The 14,997-nt window shown below is 46.8% G+C and overlaps 1 protein-coding gene across 2 annotated transcripts in view; it reads left to right on the top strand.

Annotated features, from left to right (window-relative positions):
• Window positions 1–3,521: 3,521 nt before the first annotated feature.
• LOC149371004 (putative peptidyl-tRNA hydrolase 2) overlaps window positions 3,522–14,997 on the top strand; it is a 32,805-nt gene continuing 21,329 nt past the window's right edge. Inside the window, exons 1-5 of one of the 2 annotated variants that reach the window (XM_089564288.1) lie at window positions 3,522–3,676; window positions 4,043–4,201; window positions 5,574–5,663; window positions 8,283–8,485; window positions 12,667–12,781. In XM_089564288.1, the coding sequence (XP_089420414.1) occupies window positions 4,064–4,201; window positions 5,574–5,663; window positions 8,283–8,485; window positions 12,667–12,781 (546 nt within the window). In that variant the 5' untranslated portion in view covers window positions 3,522–3,676; window positions 4,043–4,063. The remainder of the gene's footprint in view (window positions 3,677–4,042; window positions 4,202–5,573; window positions 5,664–8,282; window positions 8,486–12,666; window positions 12,782–14,997) is intronic. The other variant, XM_089564294.1, reaches the window with a different exon arrangement.

Genomic DNA, 14,997 nt, shown 5'->3' with positions numbered 1-14,997 from the left:
GTGCAGCGAGAACGTCCGAACGTTCGCGGTCTGGTGCGCAACCAATACGCAAACACATAAACTCAATAAATAACATTGTAAAAAAGAACTTCAGTGCATGTACAACAAACATTACGCGTAAATAATGCACTCAGGAATAGTAATGTTTTCGCATTCCCACACGCAAGCAGTCTTGTCTCTGCCGATTTTGTTCTTTTTCGGTGACCGTTGTCTTCCTTCAAGTTCACTTGGAAATGACATGCCTATTTCTGTTACTTGAATATTGCAATCATGGTGAATGATCAGAACAGAAATTCAGGAAACATTTTCTGATTCGTCGCATATAAATCTTCGCACACTGATTCTCGTCATAAAACGTGTGCCTTCCGGGCTGCAATATGATGTGAATTCTGACTCCTTCGCTTTAAAGCTGACGTGAGCCGAAGCACCTGAGTGATTGTGTCTAAAGTTCACTGGTTCATTTCAGTTTGCGTTGCACTTTCAGGAACTATCATTGTTTGACATCCTTTCTGTGTCGGCCTCAAGCTTTGAGCACAGGTGCCCGGCGGCAATTCTTTGCTTTGTACCGTGCAGCCCAATCATCCATAACCGTCTCCCGAATCGGTTCGGCACGGTTCCTGTCATTTGTACCGAAAAGGTCCTCTGAAACCCCTTCCCAGGAGAGCACATCAACTCGCTCAATCACTACGTTGCGTTGTCATGAACACCTGGGCCAAACAACAAACTTCTACACGCAGCAGAGAACTCACATTCACTTGCGAAAGTTGGAGAGCCTTTCCGACGACTTTTGCAGCGAAAGCTATACTAGGCTATTGAGCGGCGCATTTCGGGCGGTCGTCACAGGCCAGTTCTGCGCATGCGCCGTAACCGTATACTCGCAGCAACCGGTTGTCGTGGTTGTTAGACGCCGAGCATGTTATGCTCGGCGCCTAACGTACCTTTCGCTATGTATATCCTGGCCCAGCTGAGCTAAGCCGCAGCAAATTTTTTCATGCTCGCAACCTACTCCGTCGCACGCTGCTGCGCATACCAGTTCAGAGATGGCCATTGGTTAGGTTTTTTCAGAAGTCAGGCAGCTACCATGGAGTTAGGCACTAGCTCTGGCGTGTCAGCTTAAGCTCTGCCAGGCCAGCGCTGGCCAGGCTCTGCCGCCGGCGGTTAGGCGGCGGAGGAGTGCCGACCTTTCAGCGTGCAGAAAGTGACGAGAGAGGAAAAAGTGAATTAAGACGCTCAAATTCAATTTTTGACTACAGATAACTCAGCTTTTAAAAAGCACGTTAAAAAATTCTTGTTGTATTCGTGAAGCGGCGTCCTTTAACATCCCAGGCACATCGCAACTTCATTAGAGTTCGGTTCGGTTTCAGTTTCAGGCAAATATGCGAATGGTGAAGCCGTTTAAAATGCGATTAAAAAACACAGGTGCCGTTCAAAAAGCCGAAAACGCCGTTTACAAGGAAGTTGTTGAGGCCAAACAAACGGCAGATGCAACAAGCCATGTTCTATATGGCGCTGAAACAACGACACATAAGAGAAGAACACAAGCACAGGACGAGCGCAAACTATCAACTGATTTATTCAGGGGTCGAGCCCCTAAATATAGAAAAAACCTGCGCATGTGCGCAAGGTATACACTCACAACATGCCTGAAACACGTGTACACATACCCTAAAAGACAGAGCTCAGAAATGCCTTATTGTAGAAGCCTGTATTGACGCATCACTTACACAGCTGCTATCGTTCTTTATCAGAAACGCTTCCAAAATTTCGCGTGCAATGGCACGACTTCCCTTGCCAAGAATCTTTGGCTCATGAAAACATGGTAAGACATTTGCAATCTCAAGCTGCAATGTTCAGACAAATTAGTCCTGCTATCCTTATCTCCTAATGAGCGCTCATGCTCACCTAGCAGCGCGATCATTTACGCAGCGTCCTGTCTAGCCAATATAGGCCTTTCCACGTGTCAGTGGTATTTTGTAAACCACTCCTGTCGCGCATTTTACAAAGGGCTTTAGGTGCCTTTTCCGCAACCACTTTTTCTCTCTTTGTGCTTTGCCGTGCGTGAGCACAGCTGACCTTCTTTGGCGCTCAGGACACCATCAGTACTTCATACCTGCTGGCCAGTTTCTTTACGTTGTGCGCCATCTTGTGTACGTAAGGCATCACAACAGGTTTCGTATTTGCAGCCCTTCTGCGCGCCTTTCCTTTCAACTTCTCGAGCAGGGATTCACTTAATTACCACCGTCCCGATCGCACAGGGGTAGGCTGCAGCGCCCAATCTTGAAATTTGGTTCTCTCACTCATTCTATGCTTGCATGACCTCATGAGCGCTGACTCCAGACAAAGGGCAGCAATGCCTCTCTTGAAAGTTTTCGAGTGTGCTGAATCGAATCGCAGTAAATCCTTCGCTACCCTGGAACATCCAACATAGGTGAAAATCGGAGAGGATCAGTTGCATGTACAAATACTGTAACATGTTCGCAGTAGGGAGTTCGTGCGTGAAAGTCCTGCCCTTTGTCTGGAGTCAGCGCTCATGAGGTCGTGCAAGCATAGAATGAGTGAGAGCTTGGAAAAACAAATTTCAAGATTGGACGCTGCAGCCTACCCCTGTGCGATCGGGACGGCGGTAAGTGAATCCCTGCTCCAGAAATTGAAAGGAAAGGCGCCCAAAAGGGCTACAAACAATGCTACGAAACCTGTTGCGATGTCGTACGTACACAAGATCGCGCACAACCGGAAGAAAGTGGCCAGCAGGTACGAAGTATTCTCAGCGCCAAAGAGGCTAGTCCAACTGTGCCCACGCAAGGCAAAGCATAAAGAGAGAAAAAATAGTTGCGGAAAAGGCACCTGAAGCCCTTTGTAAAATGCGCTACAGGAGTGGTTTATAAAATACCACTGACTTCCTGTGTTGTGTTCGCGCTGCTGATACATATATATTGGCCAGACAGGGCGCTACGTAAATGATCGCGCAGCTAGGTGAGCATGAGCGCTCACTAGGAGATAAGGATAGCAGGACTAATTTGTCTGACATTGCAGCTTGAGATTGCAAATGTCTACCATGTCTTCATTAGCCAAAGATTCTTGGCAGGGGCAGTAGTGTCATTGTGCGCAAAATTTTGGAAGCGCTTCTGATAGCGATAGCAGTTGTGCAAGTGATGCGTCAATACAGGCTTCTACAATAAGGAGTTGGCATTTCTGAGCTCTGTCTTTTAGGGTATGATCAGTGTACACGTGTTTCAGGGCATGTCGTGAATGTACCTTGCGCACATGCGCGGGTTTTTAGGGGCTCGAACCCTTAGTAAATCAGTTCATAGTTCGCGCTCGTCCTGTGCTTGTGTTCTTCTCTTGTGTGTCGTTGTTTTTGCGCAATATAACATGGCTTATGTACACGATCACCAACTAGCCCGACAACAGCTCTTGCTAAAGCAGATGCAAATTTAGCTAATACCTGTACAGGGGACACTGCATTCTGACAAAACGCGAAGCGCACTCCTATTCGGCTACATCAGGCGAATGCGTGCTTCAATCCGGCAACAATGGAATAGCGCTGCCGCGGACTTGGCGGACTCGGGCGGGGAGCGGACTTTAGCTGAGCTACGCGACTCAGTTGTAGTGCCGCATCGAACGTACCGTAGGTCCTTGCAGCTCTTGCTTCTTGCGTTAGAATAGACATCCTCACGTAAGTATATGCAGAGGATTATTCCCCCACGCCTGTGATCGTTGTTTAACTGGGAAATGGCCGTGCGTATCCTAGGCGTGCAGTGGTATGGTTGACGGTTTGAAGCACGATACGTCAATCCAGGTGTGCGTCGTTTCGGGTTTCATGCACAATTTATTAGGCGCAGTGCATTTAACCACCGCTGGCTGTGTCAAGCATGTTTCCTTAGAACGCCTAATAAGTATCTCATGACGGTCACTGCGTTGACTAGAAAGCGCTTACTTTATTAATTATTAGTGACGAAGATACGCACCTTTGAATTTAGTTTCATGTTTTCATGCTTTGTCGTTTGCTTGCACGTGCTTTATATTATTTTGGGCCCGTTAGGGTAGGGTAACCGTCGCTACCATGGAGGACGAGAGGCAAGCGGGTGACGGTGAGGAGAACCCGATGTCCCCACAGTCGAAGCCTACAAGGTGGACACCTAACCAGCATCACCTTAAAGTCCTCATGGGAATGGGGATTAGTCGTAACGCTGCGATAAAGGTGAGTTTACTGCAGAGCTAAAGTGATGGCATAGTTTTCTTTTTTAAAGAAAACTGTGCTTTATTAGATTAAAGAGGGACCAATTAGTAATGGGGAGCATGCCGTAATGACTAATTAATTTACGAACTAGGCGGCAACGTATCGTTAGGTTGGACTGTGCCGGGTGCGTCGGAGCCTCATTATTTACGCTTGGAACTTTGTAATAGGTGCCACACTGCTCTCTCAGCTTGCACCACCTGTTTATTGAAAGTTCTTGTTCATAGTTCCTTGTGCTATGCAGACAAGATGCTTCTACACCTGCTCATTCGCTCATGCGAGCAAAAAGTAATAATTTAGATAACCTACAAAGCACACGGCATGCAGTCAAACTTCATTACTCCAACCCATTCATACTGCTACTTCACTGTGCTCTTTGTTGCATATATTTGATTGCATATGGCGATATCTGTTGTACATTGTGTATCCAATTTTTTTGAAAAACACTATCTCTGCAGAGCAACAGAAAAGTATCAGCAGATGTGTTGGTTCATATTTGATGTGAGTAACAGGGAAATCAAGAAGTTCAATCATTAGAAAATGAAAATATAGTGAACTGCCTCTTTTCATGTCTGTGAGAAACCAGACCAAAGTGCCTGCACTGCACAGCTCATTCGAGAGCTTTTGTATGCAGGGTTAATATTTTAAGAGACACCGCTTCAAATGAAAATAAGTGGCTACAGTAATGAAGTTGAGGCACTTTGATTGCGTTCACTCATTTGGCATGAACTGTAAGTGTTAGCTGAGAACAGTGTACTGTATGTTAATATAGGTGGCATTATTTGTGGGATGGCATGAAGCAACCCTTTGCTCTCAGTGTACTCTCATTGTTCTGTATGTTTTTCTTATTAGTGTGAATTTATGGCTTGCTGCTTTTTAAAATCATGGGGTGTTTAAATAGGAGCTGATTATCAGCGTAATGATACTGGGAACACGCTTTGAATGCACAGTGCTTAGATTTTACTCATTTGGTTTGGCTTGGTTTATAGGGGCTTAATCTCCCAAAGCGACTCAGCCTATGAGGTACGCCGTAGTGAAGGGCTCCGGAAATTTCGACCGTCTGGGGTTCTTTAACATGCACTGACATCGCACAGTACACGGGCCTGTAGAATTTTGCTTCCATCGAAATTCGATTGCCGCTGCTGGGATCAACCCACGTCTTTCGGGTCAGCAGCTGGGATTCTACTCATTTGGTTAAGCAGTCTGGAGCGACACCAGTTCAGTATTTCATCATTTGTGCTGTTCTTAGTACCAAAGTAAAGAATTTGGTCTGCATTGCTTGAGTGGCTTGTGCGATCTGCTGTGGCAAACACCCGTTCGTATTCACTGCTTGCAGGCCCTTTACTACACTGGGAACCAAGGCCCTGACTTTGCAGCTGCATGGATCTTTGAGAACAATGATGAAGACATTGATGCCCCACTTGATGTGAGTGAAACTGACAAGTGTTATGGAATTGGAAATTAACCAGTGAGGACCTCCTGCTTTTTTCTGGCAGATGGAAGGATGAACCATAGATGAATGTCTGGTTCATTGTCTGTGTTGGATGGTAGTTACTGCTTGATTGAGGGGTGTGGGCTTGGTTGGGTTGCAGGGTAATATGCTAAAAGATGATGATGAGGATGCCAATGTCAGATGCAGAAGGTCTGCCAATGATAACGGCTGCTGAATTTCTAACGTATATTTAGAGCCCTTTGTTTTCAGGTTTTACCCAATTCTTGCACCCTGAACCCTTTTCTCGAAAATTTGTTGCACCCGTTTTCTCCCCAAAAATATTGTTCTAGAGTGCACTCAAGGGTACACACAAGGACAGCGCCTGTCCTGTCATGTCTATCTGTGTATTCGTCTAAAAATGTAGCACTGTTTAAGTTTCAGGAAAAGAAAATGCATCACCAACTAGCCCCGCAACATGTTTTAGTAAGAAAATCAGTTGCTTGTTGAGACATACACATATATATAAGAGCGCATAGAGAACGCAAGTTTTCCTGATCGAAATTGAAGACACTGCATGACAATTAGTGGATATCCTGCTCTTATTCGAGAGAAGTGTTAGTGAAACTGGTAATCTTAAAGTTATTCGTGACGTGGCTTAATTAGAGGATATGTTCGATAAGTAACTTTTAGAAGAGAGAGACTTGAACATGTGTACAGACCAGGCATTTATTCGGCGTCATGCATAAAGTGCTGTCCGCACTAATGACGTCCTGCTCCAGGGCTCTTGTCCATTTGAAATAGTGTCTATGATGTTTGGTGTTTCTTTTCGCTCTGTAAAAGGCAGGCAGGACTTGCATGCACCTGAAGTGCTGCATAGGAGATTCTGATAGATGAGGAAAAGAAATCTAATTTGACGAACAGTTTTTTTTTCTGTGCAACGTGTCCAAAGGGCCATCATGTGAATCCACCTTTGCCATGCAAATGGATTTCTAGAACCGAAATTGCTGCCACCCCTTCACATGAAAAATGTTGAGCAAGTTGTCATCAATTTGTGACGTATTGACTGCTTGCCTCAGGCAACACCCAAGCCTTGTATGTTTGGTTATCATTGGCAGACGTCATCCTCTGAATGCTTGAAAACAGGCAAAAAAAAAAAAAAGGTTGTGTGGCCAGTGCTTTTGTATGTGAAGTACCACAAGCAGCTTTCTTGTTAAAAGCAAGGTTGCTAGTGTCAGCCTGTCAGCTCTTGCATAAAGTGCAAAATTCTGCTTTCTTTCAGCACTTGTGGCCTTCTCCAGTGATATAGCTACAAATTGATTCCTATCGCAACTGAAACATTGTTCCCTGCTTGTCCGTCATACTAACCGGCAGGCTGTGAAATAGTCTTACTTGCTCTATGATATGTTCAGTCTATGAGAACTTAAGTGGAGAAAGGCTTACATAATTATTGCTTAGGAGGGCTTCAAGATTAGCGGGCTTGCCCACATAGGGAAGGAACCTTATTGTTGAGGGAGAGGAGGACAAGTTGTTCAGTTCTTCATGGTTGAACCTACCTTCAATAGAATCTTTCCTCTCCAGATTCATGACTTCATGTTTTCATTTTGGTAGGTGATTACAGAGCATAGATGGTCTTGTGTCTTACCTCCAATCAAGGCACGAATGGACAGGGATGTGAAAATTACGTCAAAGAACGGCAAAACTTTGCATTCTTGTTGAGAGTACATGCGTAAAAGTACTGTGCAGGTCAGTGCAATGACAATCCAGTTTGCTTTTTCAACTGTCATTAACTGTGAAAGAAAGTGCCTGCTTAGAGCGTGCTGTCTGGTGGCGGCATCACAGCTAGTGCAACCTCACGAATTGCAGGAGAGGTATACAAAAGCTGTTTAACAACATGTAAAAGTATAAGCAAGAATGAATGCCGTCTCTGAAGGCATTACGCACTTTAGGTGCTAGAGTTAGCACAGTCTTCAAAATCGCGGAATTTACAAAGATGCCTGTGTCTAACGTGATTTAGTTGCAACTGATGCCTTATCTTCAGCAACACGCATGCTTCTTTTTGGATGGCAGGATTCCAATTCAAGCGTGGGTTGCTGAGAAATAAGAAACAGAACGAAATGCTGCTTGCTTATATGTGCAGAGTTGTGACTGGCAACGCGAGCGATGGGGCAAAGGGAAAACGTGGGAAGCAGTGGATGGCAACTATTTGTTTCTCACTCCTCTGCTGCTAAATGCATCGAAGAAACATTTTTATGGGAAGGCTCATGGTGCATTGCCACTTGCTGGCCGAGGCATACTTTACCAAACAGTGTGCGGTACTATTGCTGCAATATCCCGTTGCCAGAAACCATAGCCCTGGTGCCACGTTCACTAGCTGTTCCATGATGTGAGACATAATGGAATGTCTTATTCACTCATGCTCTGAAGAAAGGACTTGAAAACAAAGGTTGCCAGTATATATTGGAATCACCAAGTGCATTGCCCCATGCTAAGGCATTACCCCATGCTAAGGCAATACCTGACACTAGCCTTGGCTATGGGTCCAGTACCATTGTACATAGTTTGCTTGTATTCATTTCTGTTTTCAAATGTAAACATTTGCATTTTTCTCTACAGCTGGATCCCTTAGAGGAGAGCGACACGGAAGATGACGACGCCCCCGAAACATACAAGATGGTATTTGCCGTGAACACCGAGCTGGATATGGGCACGGGAAAAATTGCGGCTCAAGTCGCACATGCCGCTGTTGGCTTGTACCGGCTGCTTTTACAAGACGAAGCCAAACACGGCAACATGCTGCTGCTCTGGGAAGAGTACGGGTAAGCCACATCATTTTTTTTTTCTTTCTTTTGGGAGTTGCATCAGCAGTAGGCTTTGTCTGCATAGGTGTGAGGACTGAACAAGGCATCTAACCACATTGTTCAAGTCGCCATACACTGCCATGTTTTATTTCTTTCTCATCGCACAAACCAACTTCGTACAAATCAAAGAGGTGCCACTCTTTGTCTTTATGCCGCTGGGGAGACATTCCCGGTAATATTTAGGTACAGCATCCCCTAAATGGGGATGATGCAGAACCTTTCCCCCTTTTTACCCTCACTCTGCTGCTTTCAAGTGACTAGCCCAATCTGTTGCCTTTACGTACCTGATCTGACAGTCCCTGGAACCTGGAACGTTATGCTAACCTTTCTTAGATTCTCTTCCCTGTAAACTTAAACTTCTACCCAACTTTCATTAGGCTGCGACCTTATACCTTTCGTTACATTTGTGCTAGTTTTTTGCTTTTTTTTCCCCTGTTTCCTGCTCACATTGCAATCATGGTTGCCATACATACAGGTAAATATGGTATTTAAGTATGTGTGGGTTCACTTTGGCAGTGTTTGATTTGTGCTCTCAGGTTGCTCCAAAATATTGATATGGCTGCTCCAAAGTAGACATATTTCTGCGTCATAACTGCTCCAGAATGCTTATTTTTCGGCTCCAAGAGCTGCTTCAAATTAAGTCTTGGCCGCCCCACCCCTGTTGGCAGTCAGAAATGGAAAATATTTGTGAAAGGTCATTATACGTAATTCTTTGTCATGGAGTGGAACATAGGAGAATTTAGTGGTTCACATCGCTGCTCCACATGCATACCTTTCTACATCTGCCCTGTCCCAAGCTTTGCCGGTTGAAAACAAACAGCCAGCTTCTATTGTGTCATGCTGGTGACGGGCGCAAGTGACGGATGACAGCTGCTGTCAGGCACGTACCAGCCACTACAGGAGCACAGTTGGTGCCTTGTGGAAGCAGGTCGCACCTGTGTCGCCCTCATGTGTTTGTTTTCAGCCAGTTTTCTTGGTAGCAAATGAATTCTAGTGTGCTCTGCAGAGGGCGCCACATCTTGTGAAAAAGGCAGATTCGTATGATTATTAGTGGTACAATTCTTTGTCTGTAAAACTGAGTAGAAACGGGTGAAAAACCTTGAGTCTGGACTTTGTGCTTCTCATTTGACCTCGGTTAAGTTTTGTGGTGGCATTCACCAAATGGGCTTTCATTTATTCCACTGGTGTGAAAATGTTATTGTTTTGCAACTGCAGTAGACTTCCTTTAAGATGAACTTGAAGCGAGCGTGAAAATTTGTTTACCCTATCAGAGGTCCACGTTGCCCTTTTATAAGGTGCAAGGTATGTGCTTGTCTCACACGCATACAAATGTAAAATTGCACTCAGAATTAACATCACTTTCAAGCTGTTTTGACTCCCACTTGTGTAGAAGCGAGGCATACACAGTTGTACCAATGACTCCGTAAAAAGACCTCAAATCTGGTACATATCCTTACCTCAGTCTGTTGGATGTATATTAGAGAGCTTGTATTAGAATTGAAAATCGTTTCAAGACATATTATGAGGCAGTGTTGACTGATAGTAAAGGCTTTTTCAAAGCACAACATTTTTTGTTCTGTCTTTCACAGTAACCGCTGTGTGTTCATTTTCCGATTTTTGTTTTTCCCTGGCTTAAATGCTTTGAAGGTGCCCAGCTGGGTACCTTTGAGTCTCTCTTACCTCACTCCTTCTGCAGCAAATCTGTTACCATCTCTATACAAACAAGTGCGCCACAAGCTTTTCCGTCCACCGCAGGTAATACACACTCTGTGCTGATACCTGGCCATCTGCGCCGCAATAATGTGCATTGTAATGCTGCATCAGTTGAAAAACTGCTTCCCAGCTAAGCCGTAAGTCAGTAACCATGGTGCACCCTTCACCTGCATGACTTCTAACCCGCCGCAGGTTCTAACACACACACGACACCGAGATACAGCAATGTCCAGTCCGCGCATTGCATGCAGGCAGGCACAGAGGTGCCCTGCCTTCCTCACATCAGCAAAATAACTCCCCCCCCACCAAGAAGTCGCAGCCCCGCAAGCTTTTCTGCACGTTTGTGAGATAGTGTGCGAAAGCTATATGTGGGGGTGTGCTTTCTTGCGTGGAAGTGTTTTCAGTGCGAAAGCACTATTACGATGTGTAAACCCTGAGCAAGATCTTGCAATGTCAGTGGGTTTGTTCCAAGTGAAGTAAATAAATAAAATAAATATCCGTGACTAGGGTTTGAACCTGCAGCGGTGCGAACAGATCAGCTTCGCTGGCCACTGCACGAGAGCACTAGGTTATTGCCACAGCTGAACACGCCTCGTGCACATTCTCACATTCTCACACTGTGCATTGCACATCGTCTTCTTCATCAACTAGTGCTACTATCAAACTGATACAGTGGAACCTCGATTATACGTCCCCCGGTCATGCGACGACCCGCATTTTACGACGAATTTGTGCGGTCCCGGCAAAACCCCCATAGAGACAATGCATTAAAAACCTCGGTTATACGACGCAAATTTTAGAAGGACCCCGCTTCGTACGACGGCTAGCTCGTACTGTCCGTCAAAAAAGGTCGTCAGCAAACGCAGGCCGGGATGTACCGTATTTTCGCGATTCTAAGCACCCCCCCCCCCCCCCCTATTTTCGGAAAAAAAATTCTGAAAAAAAAAAAAAACTTTGCATGTGAATCTAAGCACCCCCGTTTTTGCGCGGAAGAGAGCGTTGCCGAGGCCGCCAAGTGCACTTGCTCTCTTTTTCGTCGAGCCTGTGCAGTCGGAGTCCCAAGGAGGCGCGGCCTGCGTGTTGTTGTTGCGACTGAGAGAAGGATGAAAAGGAAAGCGCATGGGCCCGCCTACTGGCGTGAGCCAAGCCACCACCGCTGCCGAGGAGAGTTAAAAGATCAGAGGAAAGATAAAGAGAAAAGATAAGACGCGGTCGCAGCAACAGATGCGTCCGCAGGAGCCGACGCTGATGAAAAAACAGATAAGCGGGCGAGGCCGCGCTCGCGGCTCGCCCAAGCGAGGGCAGCGGCGTCCACGGCGCTTTTTGTAATGGAAGTAATGGATGCTTGTGCCCCACGATAAAACTTCCCACGAAGAGGAAGTGGACAACGATGCAGAGGTTTGCGCTCCCATTCCTAGTTACGCGGACGTGTTGCAGAGCGTCGACAACATCCGGCGCTTTGCTTGCGCGCGCGACGATGTTGGCGACCTACTGCCGGACGTGGCAGCCCTTGAAAGAAAGTTGATGCGCCGAGGTTGGGCAAAGGTGCAAAAAAAAAAAAATTACCGATTTTTTTAAACGGTAATAAAGATTTTTTTGCAAATCTGTTTCAAACAAATGCTGGGTTTTGTCTTTTTCAATCTGATTGGCGTACTTGCCGCGGGCTTGAAGCCGGTCAACAGTTTTCCGCGCAAGGCCGAGCGCCACTGGCCGCATTCTTTGATTTTCGATTATACGACACCCGGATTATACGACGGTTTCGCGCGGTCCCCTGAACGTCGTATAATCGAGGTTCCACTGTATTTGCGCTTTGAGCTGTGTGGCGGTAGTGACAGAGACGCGCTGCATGCGTTGGCGTGGACTTCGGCAAAACACTGCACTAGAGCAATATGCGTTGGCGATGACAGCATTGCTGCAGAAACTTGGTACTGGAACATAGGCTGCCAGCATACATTGGCATTGACAGTGAGAGAGTTGAAGATGCACACTCCCTGGGTCAGTGGACACCTCAGGCACGCTTTCATGTAGTACAAAGCAGCGGTGTCCACCTGCAAAAAACTGTGGTTTCACACAGCATTTCATGCTTAGCAATGCTAAACTGCCGGACATTCTTATTATTTTCTTCTTTCCTAGCGGTGTCACGTGCATGCTTCATGAGGACCGTAGCGCGAGATCGTCGCCATAGTTTATTGTTGCTCTGAGAGTTAGTCTTACCTGAAGGGCACAAAGCAATTCATCTTAAGGAGATTTTTTTTATGCTGAATACTATGGGAAGCCAACAGACAGTCTCACGTTTTCCTCATTCAAGAATTCGTCCTAACCAAATTTTTCTTAATGGAAGTCTACTGTGGTTGAAAAGGCAGCTCTTCCTTAATATAGATCAATCGGAGTGGCACTAATGGTCGATGCGGGATTTTTGTTTTCAGAGAAACCAAGATTGCTTTACGAGCCAACTCAACACAGCACCTGTGTGAATTGGAGAAGAAGGCTGCAGATCTGGGCCTGGGCACATACCTTGTCCAGGATGCAGGAAGAACACAGGTATTGTTGCTTTTAGCTTAAGCTATGCATGTACAGTCCAGGCCATATGGCTTTGTAGCCATATGTCTGCGCTCGGGTGGATGTCAGTGAGTAATTACTCTCTTATTACAAATCTACTCCACCTTAGGGGATTCCCCCTAACATATGGCTAACAACGTTTCCACATCGACTTATCAGTTCGCTCTCGCCCTACCATATGCTATCCGGCCTGGTTAGCTCAGTTGGTTGAGAAACTGCTCCGGTGAAGCAGTGCTCCCTGGTTTGAACCCCGGGCCAGGATGAACTTTTCTTTAACTGCCAAGCTTCTAGTGAAGCTGTATAGCTTTTCTTTGTAGCCGTATGTCTGCGCTTGGGTGGATGTCAGTGAGTAATTACAGTAGAACCCCGTTCATACGTTTTTCACCGGACCGGGAAAAAAAAACGTAACAGCCGGGAAAACGCAACAGTGAGGAAAGCACCGAAAATTAATGAAAACAGTGCAGCTTTGACTTGAAACAATTTATTTCCGCAAATTGACCCTAGGACTTTAAAAAATCGAGAATGGTGGATTGCAGTTTCTTTCGCTCGCTGGAAAGAACAACGCGTTTCTCAATATTAAAGGCCGCATTGCTGTCAGCGTTGCTTTGCGGTGCGGCCATACTGCATGCAGCAGTGCTGTGCAGTTCACGCGCTCACTGCAGTCCATGCTGAAGCGACGTTGTGCACAGCGTCAAGCACTGAAATGTTCGTAGGCTGCTCGCCGCGCTGCTCCGCGTAGGTCGCCCTGACTGCCTGTCGACTACGTTTAGTACGTCCAGCTTTTCCTCAAGGGGAAGCGCCTTCCGCTTACGCAACGCTATCACGCCATCAAGGCACGATAAAGATGTTGCTGCGACTGAGAGAAGGATGAAAAGGAAATTGCACGGGCCTGCCGACTGGCTCCAGCCGAGCCACCACCGCTGCCAAGTGCAGATAGAGGAGAGTTAAAAGATAAAAAGAAAGAGTGAAAGAAAAGAACTGCGTCCGTCCGCCGAAGCGGACGCTGGCTGAGAAAAACAGATAAGCGACCGCAGCCGTGCCTCCTCGTCACCACCTCCCACGATAAAGATCGCGGCATTCGGCGTTAGCGAGGCAGATAGCCATCTAGTGGCGGCCTCTCCAACTCGCCTGCGGCTTCTCGCAGCCAGTTCCATAGCCAAGCCTGGCCAAAACTCGTCAAAAATCAAAATGGCGGTTGGCGCGCATTGCCCGGGCAGGTTCGGGGAGCCCGATTGCGACGTATCATGCGGGATCGTTTCCTCGGGTACGAGGTAACAGCGGGGTTCCCAATACATTGGATCCTATGGAAGCTATGCCGGGACCCGAAGAAAACGACGTAACAGCCGGGAAAACGCACCAGTGAGGAACGTAACAGCGGGGTTCTACTGTACTCCCTTATTGCAAATCTACTCCACAATAGGGGATGCCCCTAAACATTGGACCAGCAACGTTCCCACTTCGAGTTATTGATCAATTCACTCTCGCCTTACCATGTGCTAGACGTCCCGATTAGCTCGCTTAGCAGATGGATGAATGGAAAAACTTCGCATGAGAATTTGAGGCCCGCACGCCTCCTGGGTCTCCGCACGACTCCACTCACGGTCTAAACGTTCATGTGGTGTTGGTCCATGACGTATGCAGCCCGGCTGACGGTGGTCTTCTGCCGCTGACCGTCGTAAGTCTCCCAGGTTTGGAGAGGCACCGGCCCGGCGGTGGGAGGGGACGGCGGGCATGATAGAAGGATGTGGGTAAGGGTGACTTTGGGGTGGGAGTACAAAATGCATATGGGGGTTACTGGCATAAATTTCAAAATATTAGCTGGGGTAGGCCGCATTTGTGTCTGCAGGCGACGCCAGAATGACTGTTCTCTGGTTGTGAGGGATGGGTGGGGTGGCGGCGGGTAGATTAGGTGCTCAGCGTGGGAGTTTGCAGTGAGCTCAGCAAAACACTTCGAGAAATCCCCCACGAGGTCCCCCACGAGGTCCCCCTGAAAAATCCTCCACGAGAAATCCTCCACGAGAAATCCTCCATGAGAAATCCTCCATGAGAAATCCTCCACGAGAAATCCTCCACGAGAAATCCTCCACGAGAAAATCCTCCACGAGAAATCCTCCACGAGAAAATCCCCACGAGGGATGATGGACTCCAGCCCAGATCTCATGCTCGACAGACACATCCTGCATCTGCAGTGGGAACGA

The sequence above is a fragment of the Amblyomma mixtum genome, chromosome 1, assembly GCF_055824585.1.
Source record: "Amblyomma mixtum isolate Tamu chromosome 1, ASM5582458v1, whole genome shotgun sequence".
Lineage (NCBI taxonomy): Eukaryota > Metazoa > Arthropoda > Arachnida > Ixodida > Ixodidae > Amblyomma > Amblyomma mixtum.
The sequence above is the reverse complement of the archived record's forward strand: the minus strand, read 5'-3'. Positions and strand labels throughout refer to the sequence as shown.